The following is a 12,019-nucleotide window of genomic DNA, read 5'->3' as shown; positions in this document are numbered from 1 at the left end:
ATTCTTAGTTCTATATTTTAGGTTCATGAGACATTTAAATCATCATAATTTTACTTTTGTGTACTCAGAGATCTCAGATCCGTCATCTTGAAGGCCATCAGAAGCTTAATCTCTTGTCATCTTGGGCGTGGCCCTTTACTACATGCAACTCTAGACCTATAAAGACCCTGAAGTGAACGCAGCTGGACAGACTCCCTTAAAAGGTGCAGGTATGTGCGGCACCATGATTCTCCCCTGTAATTTTAGCTAATAATGGGACGGTATTTATAGCCGGACTTTTCGATGCAACCCGTTAATCCGTCACTATCCCACCGTACGCCCGGACATCACACGCTGCCCCGAGAGCTGCTCCGAACTGCACCAGACCGACCCCAAGGTACCTCGGCTTTATTTCAGAAAGATTTTCGCTTGTTCGATCGTTCTGATTTTTCTGATCTTCCTGATTTTCTTCGCAGGCCGAGATGTCAGCCGAACGATTTAACTGCCATTACTGCAAAGATCCTCTGCTGGGGAAGAAATACATCCTGAAAGAGGACACGCAGTACTGCGCCAAGTGCTACGAGAACCTGTTTTCCAACTGCTGCGAGGGCTGCGCTCTGCCCATCGGCTGCAACAACAAGGTAAAGACGCGAAGTAGTGGATTCTCGGCAAAATTCTATATCTCGGTTACATTTACGACACTGAGCAGACAATTCTATCCAAAGTGAATTAGAGTTACGATTGAATAACATGCTGAGGACTGGGGGCCTTGCTCAGGGGCCCAATAGTGCTAACTTGGCTGTAGTGGGGACTTAACCACAGAGCTCCCACTGCCCCAATTTACAAACAAACGTTCCCTTAAAAGAAGCCAAAAAATCCCACTAATTCCCTCCTGGACCCAAAGTTGGTTCCTGCCTCACACCCAGAGATTCCAGGTAGTCCCTGGACCCACCAGAACCCTGACCATGAGCGGGTAAAATAAAATAAATTAAATAAATGTTGAATGAACCTTTTTGCATGGAAGATTTTCAGTGCTCTTAGTATGCCCACTGTGTTTTCTATACATGATCTACACATGCAGCAGGTAGATTGGCCACTATAAGCTGCAGCCAGGTACGTATAAGGTGTGAGTGAGTAAACAGGCACATACTGTAGTAATGGTAAATTAGCAGGTGCTGGACTAGTAATCAAAAGGTCGCTGGTTCAAGACCCACCTCTGCCAGGTTGTCACTATTGGACCCTTGAGCGAGGCCCTTAACCCTCAATTGCTTAAAAACTGTATACAGTAAGTCACTCTGGATAAAAGCGTCTGCTAAATGCTGAAAATGTAATTACAATCAGATTGCTGCTAGTTCTAGCCCCACCACTGCCAAGTGGCCACTGTTGGGCCCCTAAGTGAGGCCCCTAATCCTCAATTGTTTAAGACAGTATACTGTCACAGTACTGTAAGTCACTTTGGATCTGCGTCTGCTAAATGCTGAAAATGTCAGTGTAAATACAATCACATTGCTGCTAGTTCTAGCCCAACCACTGCCGGATGGCCACTATTGGGCCCCTGAGTAAGGCCCCTAACACTTAAATGTTTAAGACAGTATACTGTCACAGTACTGTAAGTCACTTTGGATAAAAGTGTCTGCTAAATGCTGAAAATGTCAATGTAAATACAAATCAGATTGCTGTTAGTTCTAGCCCCACCACAGCCAAGTGGCCACTGTTGAGCCCTTGAGCAAGGCCCCTAACCCTCAATTGTTTAAGACAGTATACTGTCACAGTACTGTAAGTCACTTTGGATAAAAGCGTCTGCTAAATGCTGGAAATGGAAATCTAATCAGATTGCTGCTAGTTCTAGCCCAACCACAGCCAAGTGGCCACTGTTGGGCCCCTGAGTGAGGCCCTTTATGCTCATTCGGTTGGACTGTATTTGGTCACAAGTGTAAGTTATTTCAGATAAAAGTAACAGAGTGATTTTTGGGCCATGATCAGTTTTTACTTGATTTTATTATGTGATTACACAAGACGTGGCACATGTACCCGCTCATAACACCTCGTGTGCGCGCCGCAGGATCTCTCCTATAAGGACCGGCACTGGCACGAGAACTGCTTCAAGTGTGGCAAATGTGGGCGCTCGCTAGCAGAGAAAGCATTCGCCGCGAAAGACGAGCTGCTCCTCTGCACCGAATGCTACTCCAGCGAGTACTCTGCCAAGTGCGCCAGCTGCACCAAAACCATCATGCCGGGTAAGACGATACAGCGGGGCTGTGGAACTTCAGTGGAATGAACTGGAAACACATGGTCATGGTGTCCACATACTTTTGGCCACAGTGAACCATTATCTAACATCTCAACTGAACAGCCAGCTAAGTGACTAGAACCAGCTGCAATTCAGCCCTAGATCCTAGCATTAGCTCGTCGTTAGCTATAAGCTAACTGCTGCATTTCCAAGTCCTAGGTTTGCTTTATTTTAGCTTAAGTTAGCGACTAGCAATACAGCTAAAATGCAAACAAGTCAGCCAAGAGGTACAGCTGCATGCACCGTCTACATTAGCTAAAGTTAGCAACAAGCTACTCTCTCACAAAGCACTTAAGCTAACAACTGCATTTTTGTTAGTTATATGTTCTATGTTTACTTTATTTAAGCTAAAGTTAGTGACTAGCAATACAGCTAAAATGCAAACAAGTCAGCCAAGAACTACATTAGCTAAAGTTAGCAACAAGCTACTCTCTCAAAAAGCACATAAGCTAACAGCTGCATTTTCATTAGCTGCATAAGTCCAAGGTTTGATTTATTTCAGCTAACGTTAGCGACTAGCAGTACAGCTAAAATGCAAACAAGTCAGCCAAGAGGTACAGCTGCATGCACCGTCTACATAGCTAAAGTTAGCAATAAGCTACTCTCTCAAAAAGCACATAAGCTAACAGCTGCATTTTCATTAGCTATATAAGTATATAGGTCCTAGGTTTACTTTATTTTAGCTAAAGTTAGCAATTAGCAATACAGCTAAAATGCACCCTGCTGTGAGCTGGCAAACAATTCAGCCAAGAATTACAGCTGCTAAAGTTAGCAATAAGCTAGTCTCTCAAAAAGCACATTGGCTAACAGCTGCATTTTCGTTAGCTTTATAAGTCCAAGGTTTGATTTGTTTCAGCTAAAGTGCAAACAATTCAGCCAAGAAGTACAGCTGCTAAAGTTAGCAATAAGCTACTCTTTTAAAAAAACACTTTAGCTAACTGGTGCACGTGCTAGCTCCAGATGTACCATGTTTGCTAAGTTTTATCTAACAGCTGCTAACAGCTGCATGTGCTAGCTATAAATGTAAACAAACTCCTACTGCGGCGCAACATGGCAAACCGCCACGTTTGCTAATCGACTTGTTTGACCGTTTCAGGATCCCGGAAAATGGAGTACAAGGGGAGCAGCTGGCATGAAACCTGCTTCCTGTGCCAGCGCTGCCAACAGCCAATAGGAACCAAGTCCTTCATCCCTAAAGAAAACAGCTTCTACTGCGTTGCGTGTTTCGAGAAGCAGTTCGCTCACCAGTGCTGCGCTTGTAAGAAAGTGAGTGATGCTAGCTTAGGTCGCAATAGTAGCAATAAGCTACTCTCTCAAAAAGCACATAAGCTAACAGCTGCCAAGTCCTATGTTTATTTTAGCTAAAGTTAGCGACTAGCAGTACAGCTAAAATGCACCATGCTGTGAGCTGGCAAACAATTCAGCCAAAAAACACAGCTGTGTGCACCGTCTACATTAGCAACAAGCTACTCTCTCAATAATCACTTAAGCTAACAGCCGCATGTGCTAGCTATAAATATAAACAAACTTCTGACATGGAGATGTTTCATTCCACCATGTTTGCTAATCAACCTTTTTGCCTGCATGCGCTAGTTAGCTATAAACGTTTGTAAGGAATTAACTGTCGTCTCGTTAAACCTGGCGAACATTTTCGTCTGCGTATTATAATTAAAAATAAATAAAAAGGTGATTTAACTTCTGATTGAACGTTGGATGAAATGCAGTGTTAGCATCTTCCGTTTTGTTTATGTTTTCTGCTTCTGCTCGTTACTCTTGTTTAGGTGTCCACTGTTTTGTATTAATTATGCTAACTCTAGCAAGCCAGCCAATATCATATCTAATAGCAATTAGCTTCCAGAAGCACTTTGTGTTTATAAATTCACTGCTAACACTTGCTAACCAGCTAATATAATTGAACATGCTATAACTTCGGAGGTGATTTTAGACAGGATAAATACTGGAAAGCGTTAGCATGTTTATGTCACTGTAAACAACATTACAACAACAAAGAAAATGAGTATTTCTTTATAGATGTAAATTAGCACTTTGATAAAGTAAACGAGTCGTTTTAAGGTGACACTGAGCACTAAATATTTATTTATATTTTAAGTTAATGGTGCTAGCAGTGTTCCCAGTGTGGTAAGCTAAATGCTATTTGGTTCAACTTTGTGTCTGCTAGCTGAGCCCCGGAAACCAAACTTTCTTTAAAAACCACCAGTGCACAAAGCTCACTGAAAAAGATGCTAATGCTTCATTTTCTCCACTTTATTATGATATAATTCTTGTTTTTAATATAAATTATTATTGTCATTAAGATAACAAACAAACAAACAAACAAACAAACAAACAGGATCAGATTTCTGAGATGATCTTAATCCTGACTTGTTTGTTTATAATCTTCTATGCTAACACCAGCTAGCTTGCAAATATAATCTAACTAAATAAAAATATGCTCATATAACATGAACCAAAGCTTTAACAGGCACTGAATGAACTGGTCAGGACCTGGAAAAGCAAACAATGACTGACTGATGGAATAAATAGTTTGAGGTAATTAGACGGTAACAGGGAACAGGTGGAGAACGTTTGTGCTAACGGTGGTTTAGCATTACTGTGGTAATGGCGAACTCTGGTGGTCGTGGTTTAAATGATCAGATTTGCCCTAAATAATTCCAAACCCCCTCCTTCATTCTCCTAATACTATTATTCATGTAAATAATTAGTAAATGTAAATAGATTTTGTTAGATTCTTTATTAATTTGAATTATTTATGTATTTACTTACTGCTAATACTAACAAGCTACTATAATTTAGCCTGATATAAATCTGGATATTCTGTCTTTTACTGGTACGCTGCTTTGGGAAACACTGTTTACTGTTACTGTTAACATCACTAGAAAATAATTAAAAACACTAATTTGCACCAAACATGATCATTTCTTTATTGAAGGGAGTTTATTTCCTAATCTCAAGGTCAAAATCTTAAAAAAAACAAAACAAGTTTATATGCAAAGAGAGACGTGAAAAACAAAGAAAGAAAAACCCCTAAATAAATATTCACTTACAGTAACAACCTTAAAACTGGCCACCATAAGAATAACAATTAAAATAATACATAAACAATAAAATAATATTTAAATAGTAATTAAAAATAAAAATAATATTTAAATAATAATTAAAAATAAATAATAATATTTAAATAATAATTAAATATATATATATATATATATATATATATATATATATATATATATATATATATATATATATATATATATTTAAATAATAATTAAAAAGTATAGTATAATCAGCTTCAAATTTAAATTTGAACACAGTGTGCTGTAGTTTTAAATGTTTTCACATTTTCATCAGCTGCTATTTCCTGGTCAGGGTTGCGGTAGGTCCAGATTCACCTGGAAAGACTAGACAAGACTTCGGCCATCTCTCCCCCAGACACAGCCAATCGTGTGTATAGACGCCCGGCCAAACCAGGATCTCAGCGGTGACGGGTTAGCGAATAAACCGCTGTGCCACCCGAGCGCCTGATTTTATATTTGTTTTAAATATTATAACCGTTTAAAAATATTTTTTTGTAGGACCGAGGCGACCTAAATAAAAATAACAACAAAATACAGTCTGTACGGTCATTTATTTATTCTAGGTATAAAATCTGTCCAGTACTGATTGGAGCCATGTGGAGAAAGTATGGTTAATAAAAGCTTCAGTAATAAGTTAATATGCAATCACTGAGGACGCATCATCATTTATTTATTTACAGTAGTTTAATTTTACAACCTTGATTCTGTATAAAAGCTGTATTTAATAATTTAATTATATCCACTTGTTTTCTAAAGGCCATCACTACGGGAGGGGTCACGTACCAGGAGAAGCCCTGGCACCGCGAGTGTTTCACATGTATCGGGTGTAAGAAACAGCTAGCGGGCCAGCGCTTCACCTCCAGGGAGGATTACCCATACTGCCTGAAGTGTTTCAGCAACCTGTACGCCAAGAAATGCGTCGGCTGCACCAAACCCATCACCAGTAAGTCTTCATTCTCCTAACTAAGCAACGTTCTGTTCCGTCAGGGGTCGAATGTAAAGGTTAGTAGATTTCTGACAGTGTTGCACCATTATGCACAGATTGGTTGTAACGTTCCTTTTGGAAGCTTCATCAAAGTAGAACGTCAGATTGCAGGTAGGAATGGAGATCAGTCATTTAGCAGCCCAAACTTCAAACATCAAGCCTAGTAGAAGAGGTTCCACTTAGCTCAACTTCTTTTTTTTATAAGCTTCATAAGCTTTAGATAGAAAAACTTAATAAAAAATAAAAAATAATTAACTAAATAAATATTTAATAACAGTAACAACCTTAAAACTGACCACCATAAGAATAACAATGAAAATAATAAATAAATAATACATAGACATAAATAAATATTAATTAAAAATAAATAAACATATTTAAATATAATTAAAAATAAATAATAATATTTAAATAATAATTAAAAATAAATAATGATGTTTAAATACTTAGTAAAAATAAATAATAATATTTAAATATGAATTAAAATATATAATAATAATAATAAAATAATAATAAAACATATTACACTTCACAAGTGTGGATGATTGATTGATTAATTAATTGATTGAATAATTACTATTGATCCCCCAAAGCAAATTGTAATGTAGATATAAAGTATAAAAAATATATAAGAATATAAAGTTGGGCATTGTGCATGTCAAGGTCTAACAGTGGTGTGTCTACATAGTGGGTGTCATGCTCCATGCTGTGGGGTTTTCTAAAACACTGTGTGTGTGTGTGTGTGTTGCAGGTTTATCAGGAGCTAAGTACATCTCGTTTGAGGAGCGTCAGTGGCACAGCGACTGCTTCATCTGCATGCAGTGCTCCATCTCGTTGGTGGGCCGTGGTTTTCTCACCCAGCGGGACGGCGTGCTGTGCACCGACTGCGGCCGTGAGAAGTGACCTCACGCCTCTCTGATCAGCGGTGTGCACCGATATGGTTTTGAAGATCTTCATTAACACCAGCCTGGTTATTTTAGTTCTCGGTCTACAGGTCTTAATCTTTAGGAAGGGTCTAGGTAGTACCACGGTACAAAAATCAGCTCAAATAAAGTGGTAATTAATGTTTGTGTGGTTAATTAGCTGAATCTTACACTGATGTTTTAAAGCTCACCTGTGATTGAAGTGAATTATTACAATAAAAGCTTTAATGAATGTTTTTTATCTAAATTTTATAACTACACACATTCAGACAGTCGAGACGTTATAAATATAAAGCACATGTTCAGCAAGGTCCTGGGTTCGATCCCCAGGTGGAGCGGTCTGGGTTTTTTCTGTGTGGTAAAATTGTGTGTGTGCCCTGTGATGGACTGGCAACCTGTTTGGGGTGTTTCCTCCCTTTCGCCCAGTTAATCAGACAGGGCGGAGTCCGGGGAGGAGGGCAGGGCAGAGGGCGGGGTAGAGGCAAGGACTGGGCAGGGGACAAGGACGTTAATCCTTTTACCTTGTTCTTCTAGGACATGAGAGTCGGTCTTAATCCACTGTAACGCACCTCTTCCACAATTCCTCCTTCATGAGCTTAGATTCGGTTTAATTATGAGAGAAAAGTTGGCGCCCAGGTGGCGCAGCGGGATATTCCGCTGACGCACCAGCACCGAGTTTCTGAACCTCCCGGTTCGAGGCTCGGTGTTGCCACCGGTCGGCTGGGCGCCATCTGGCGGGCATAATTGGCAGTGCCTGCAGGGTGGGGGACCGGACTATATGTGGGTGGGTGGGTCTTCATGCGCTGTGTAAGGACCCTGATTTGCAGAAGAGACGCCCGTGCAGAATGCACGGACGAGAAGAGGAGGGCTGTACACGTGTAAAGAAGGCGTGGGGCAGCGGCGTGCTCTCCTTGGATGCAGGTCTGGTGTGCCTGTTAGCAGCGGAAGACAGATTGGAAGCGCTAAAAAAATTGGGAGAAAACTTGGGGAGAAAATTAAAACAAAAAAAATAATAAATTATGAGAGAAAAACGTCTTTAATCTCCAGAGTTTTTACATTTCATTTTTAATATAGAAATAAATTAAATAAAGACGTATAAATGAGCCCCGAAGTTCTGGTTTAAACTGAGATCCGCGACCTCACATGACATTTTGCTAACATCGCCCAGCAGCACCGAGAGCTGGAGGGAATTTAAGGATTAGCAAATATTTTCATGTTGAATATTTGCTAAATGTAATGGACATGATGGGACGCAGAGGGAGCAGCTCAGGATTCTGAGCTGATTACAAACCCTGCACACGATTTAATTCCATCCTCTACAGGTCTGACCTGACATTTCAGGACAACATTAAATGTTTTACCTCTGTAGGGGTCTGTAGGTGCTGTAGGGGTCTGTAGAGGTGTGTAGGGGTCTATATGGGTCTGTAGGGGTCTGTAGTTGTATGTAGGGGTCTGTAGATGTCTGGAGATGTTGTAGGTGCTGTAGGGGTGTGTAGGTGTCTCCAGGGTTGTCTGTAGATGTCTCTAGGGGTCTGTAGGTGTCTTTTGGGATGTCTAGGTTTCCTCTAGGGGTGTGTAAGTGTCTCTAGAGGTGTCTGTAGATGTCTTAAATAAAGGTGACTTGACACTAGGAATGTCTATAGATGTCTCTAGGGGTCTGTACATGTCTCAAATAAAGGTGACTTGACTTGACTCTAGGGGTCTGTAGGTGTCTCTATGTGTGTGTAGGTGTCTTCAGGGGTGTCCAGGTTTCTCTAGAGGTGTGTAGGTGTCTCTGTGTGTGTGTAGGTGTCTCTATGTGTGTGTAGGTGTCTCTATGTGTGTGTAGGTGTCTTCAGGGGTGTCCAGGTTTCTCTAGAGGTGTGTAGGTGTCTCTGTGTGTGTAGGTGTCTTTAAGTCATTTTGTGACTTTCCACTGACCGGCCACATTCTATAATTCCTCATCCGGCCGCGTCCACACAAATATAAACAAAAACAGGCTGTTTTATTCTGAGCTTGGTGCTTCTGTTTAATTGCGCCCCGTCCACAGCAGCACAGAGGGCCTAAATAAACCAAAACACGGGTCTGTTTTGCCAGTTGGAACAACAGATGTCGGTTCATTTACTGCATTTATTTCTGCCACCGGTCCGCAACCGAGGCCAATTACAAGCGTCGAGGATTTCTGCTCCTTATCGCTCCGATCCTGTCGGAATTTGGAGCAGATTCTGTTTATCTTGGGTACGAATATAAAAATATCTATATCTGTATAAAAAGATTGAGACTTGAACCTGCTGGTCGGTTCCACTGGTTTCACTTTATCCAGTCTGTGTCGAGCTGAAATGATTAAAAAATAATCGAAGTTTACGGATGGATCTTAAGGTGGGATTTTAAAACTACGTTTATTTAAGGCTAATTTATTTTAATATGCTCATAATTCTGGGTTATTTAACGGTCATTTAGAAGCTTCTGGAACATTTCTGGTCAATGTGGACCTTAAAAGTATTGGGACGCCACTTCGGAGCAACATCAGTGCCCATCCATGCAAATGCTTTTTTAAAAGCTCTGAATGGGCACAAATTCCCACAGACAAACTTCAAAATATTTTAATAGCATTGTTGAAGACAAGCTCATGGTCCAGCAGCCTGACTGACCACAGCCCCACCGAACAGCTCTGGGATTAATTGGAACACCAACACCCGCTCTTTTGAATGCTGTAAATGGTCACAAATTCCCACAGATGTACTTCAAAATGTCAGTGAACCATTAATAACTCCCGGCGGTACGATCCCGAGTCCGAAGCCGCCTGTGAGGACGAGCTGTGGCAGACGAGCAGACGCGGGTCGCTTTTTATAAACGTCCACACCACAGACAGCGAGAGGAGACAGAAAAACAGCAGGTTTTTATTCGTCTCTAAATATAAAAGGCAGACAAACTGCGACGTGTTTACTCCGAATGCGCTTCCAAATCGTCCGAACATGTCAAAAACACGAGCGAGCGGCCGAAAGGACGCGGTCAGCAAACACACGGAGACCGCAGAGAGGTGCAGGACAAACATCTGCAGATAAATCCGGATCAAAGCTCCTGCTTTAGGACACAGAGACGTCTCTTCATGCGCTTGTCGGACGTCCAGTTTAAAAAACAAACGCTATTAAAATAGACCGACCTCTATGTGAGGCTTCTTACAAGACTTCAAAGTGTGTATGTGTATGGGAATTTGTGTTCCCTAAACTGTTGCTGCAAAGTCGGAAGCGGGATATTCCGCTGATCTCTGCTGCCGGATGGCTATGGGTGTCTGTAAGGGTCTGTAGGTGCTGTAGGGGTCTGTAGGTGGTGTAGGTGCTGTAAGCGCCTGTAGGTGCTGTAGGGGTCTGTGGGTGTCTATAGGGGTCTGTAGGTGCTGTAGGGGTCTGTGGGTGTCTATAGGGGTCTGTAGGTGCTGTAGGGGTCTGTAGATGCTGTAAGGGCCTGTAGGTGTCTGTAGGGGTCTGTGGGTGTCTGTAGGGGTCTGTGGGTGTCTGTAGGGGTCTGTGGGTGTCTATAGGTGTCTGTAGGGGTCTGTGGGTGTCTGTAGGGGCCTGTGGGTGTCTATTGGTGTCTGTAGGGGTCTGTGGGTGTCTATAGGTGTCTGTAGGGGTCTGTGGGTGTCTGTAGGGGCCTGTGGGTGTCTATTGGTGTCTGTAGGGGTCTGTGGGTGTCTGTAGGGGCCTGTAGGGGTCTGTAGGTGCTGTAGGGGTCTGTAGGTGTCTCTAGGGGTGTGTAGGTGCCATCATCCTTTTGGAAGTGGATATTCCGTTGATCTCCCCGAGTTGGAATCTCAGTTCTGCTACCGGTCGACTGGGCAACATTGCGGACAGTGCAGCAGACAAAATCAGCCTCTGGTTTACCGGGTGGGAAAAGACGGGACTAAAAGTCTTTGACTATGTGTAAGGACCCTGGTTAGTAGCCCGAGGCGCCTGTACAGAAGTGGAGGAACACGTCACTCTCCATGTGCAAAACCGGCCTCACACGCGCGGATTCACAGAAGTACGGGAGAATAAGAGGGAGTCGGTGGAGCGTGCACGTGTCGGAGGGAGGGCGTGTCGGGAGAATATAAGATATAATTATATAATTATTTTTAACATAGTACAAGGGCTAATGAATGTGGAGACGAATGCTGGTTTAACATCATGTCATGACATAAATACTGGCATGGGAACTACATCAGGAGAAGAAGCACATCTCATCCCATTTTTAGCGGGCCGACCACAAATGACCGCTCACTGTCCCCTATGACACATTTTTCTGGCAACCGGCGCTCGTTCACTTACAAGGAAAGTCTCCACCTCGAAACCACGGCTGGTAATAATGGTGAGGTAGTGAGGCGAGGCGAGGCCTGGGCTGCAGACCCGTCTTTAATTTCTGGTTTCCCCGAAGGAACTAATGCACAAATAGCCCGGCGGACGATCAGAGCGGCTATTTTCCACCGCCTTGATGCAACGCTGTCATTTATTTCCACGGCTTTCTTTACCTCGGGGTTTGGGAAAGCACAGTGCAGCATGGCGAGGCACGACGGCAGGGGCGCAGACGTGAGGGAGGGGACGCCGAGACCACAGGCTCCTGCAGAATAGCGTGTGGAGAAAAGCCACAGCGTGGACTCACTCCGTCACCAAATATACACTCGCGGATCTTTGAACACGCGATAACAGTCTCACCTCAAAACCTACACCAGTGTCAAGGGTGCATGATAAATTAATTTTCTTAAATAATCGACTCATTTTTATCTGGA

General features: G+C 42.3%; 1 protein-coding gene across 2 annotated transcripts; it reads left to right on the top strand.

Annotated features, from left to right (window-relative positions):
- Positions 1-461: 461 nt before the first annotated feature.
- fhl5 (four and a half LIM domains 5) lies at positions 462-7,508 on the top strand. 2 transcript variants are annotated; one of them, XM_063006970.1, is made up of 5 exons: positions 462-620; positions 2,042-2,216; positions 3,366-3,535; positions 6,124-6,310; positions 7,104-7,508. In XM_063006970.1, the coding sequence occupies exons 1-5, from the start codon at positions 462-464 to the stop codon at positions 7,253-7,255; spliced, it is 843 nt and encodes a 280-aa protein (XP_062863040.1). In that variant the 3' UTR covers positions 7,256-7,508. The 2 variants fall into 2 exon arrangements, with proteins under 2 accessions (XP_062863040.1, XP_062863041.1); XM_063006971.1 differs by lacking the exons at positions 462-620; positions 2,042-2,216 and adding an exon at positions 2,802-2,823.
- Positions 7,509-12,019: the final 4,511 nt, after the last annotated feature.

Source organism: Trichomycterus rosablanca, chromosome 13, assembly GCF_030014385.1.
Source record: "Trichomycterus rosablanca isolate fTriRos1 chromosome 13, fTriRos1.hap1, whole genome shotgun sequence".
NCBI classification, from domain to species: Eukaryota; Metazoa; Chordata; class Actinopteri; order Siluriformes; family Trichomycteridae; genus Trichomycterus; species Trichomycterus rosablanca.
Note: the sequence above shows the minus strand (reverse complement) of the source record. Positions and strands in the feature narration are given on the sequence as shown.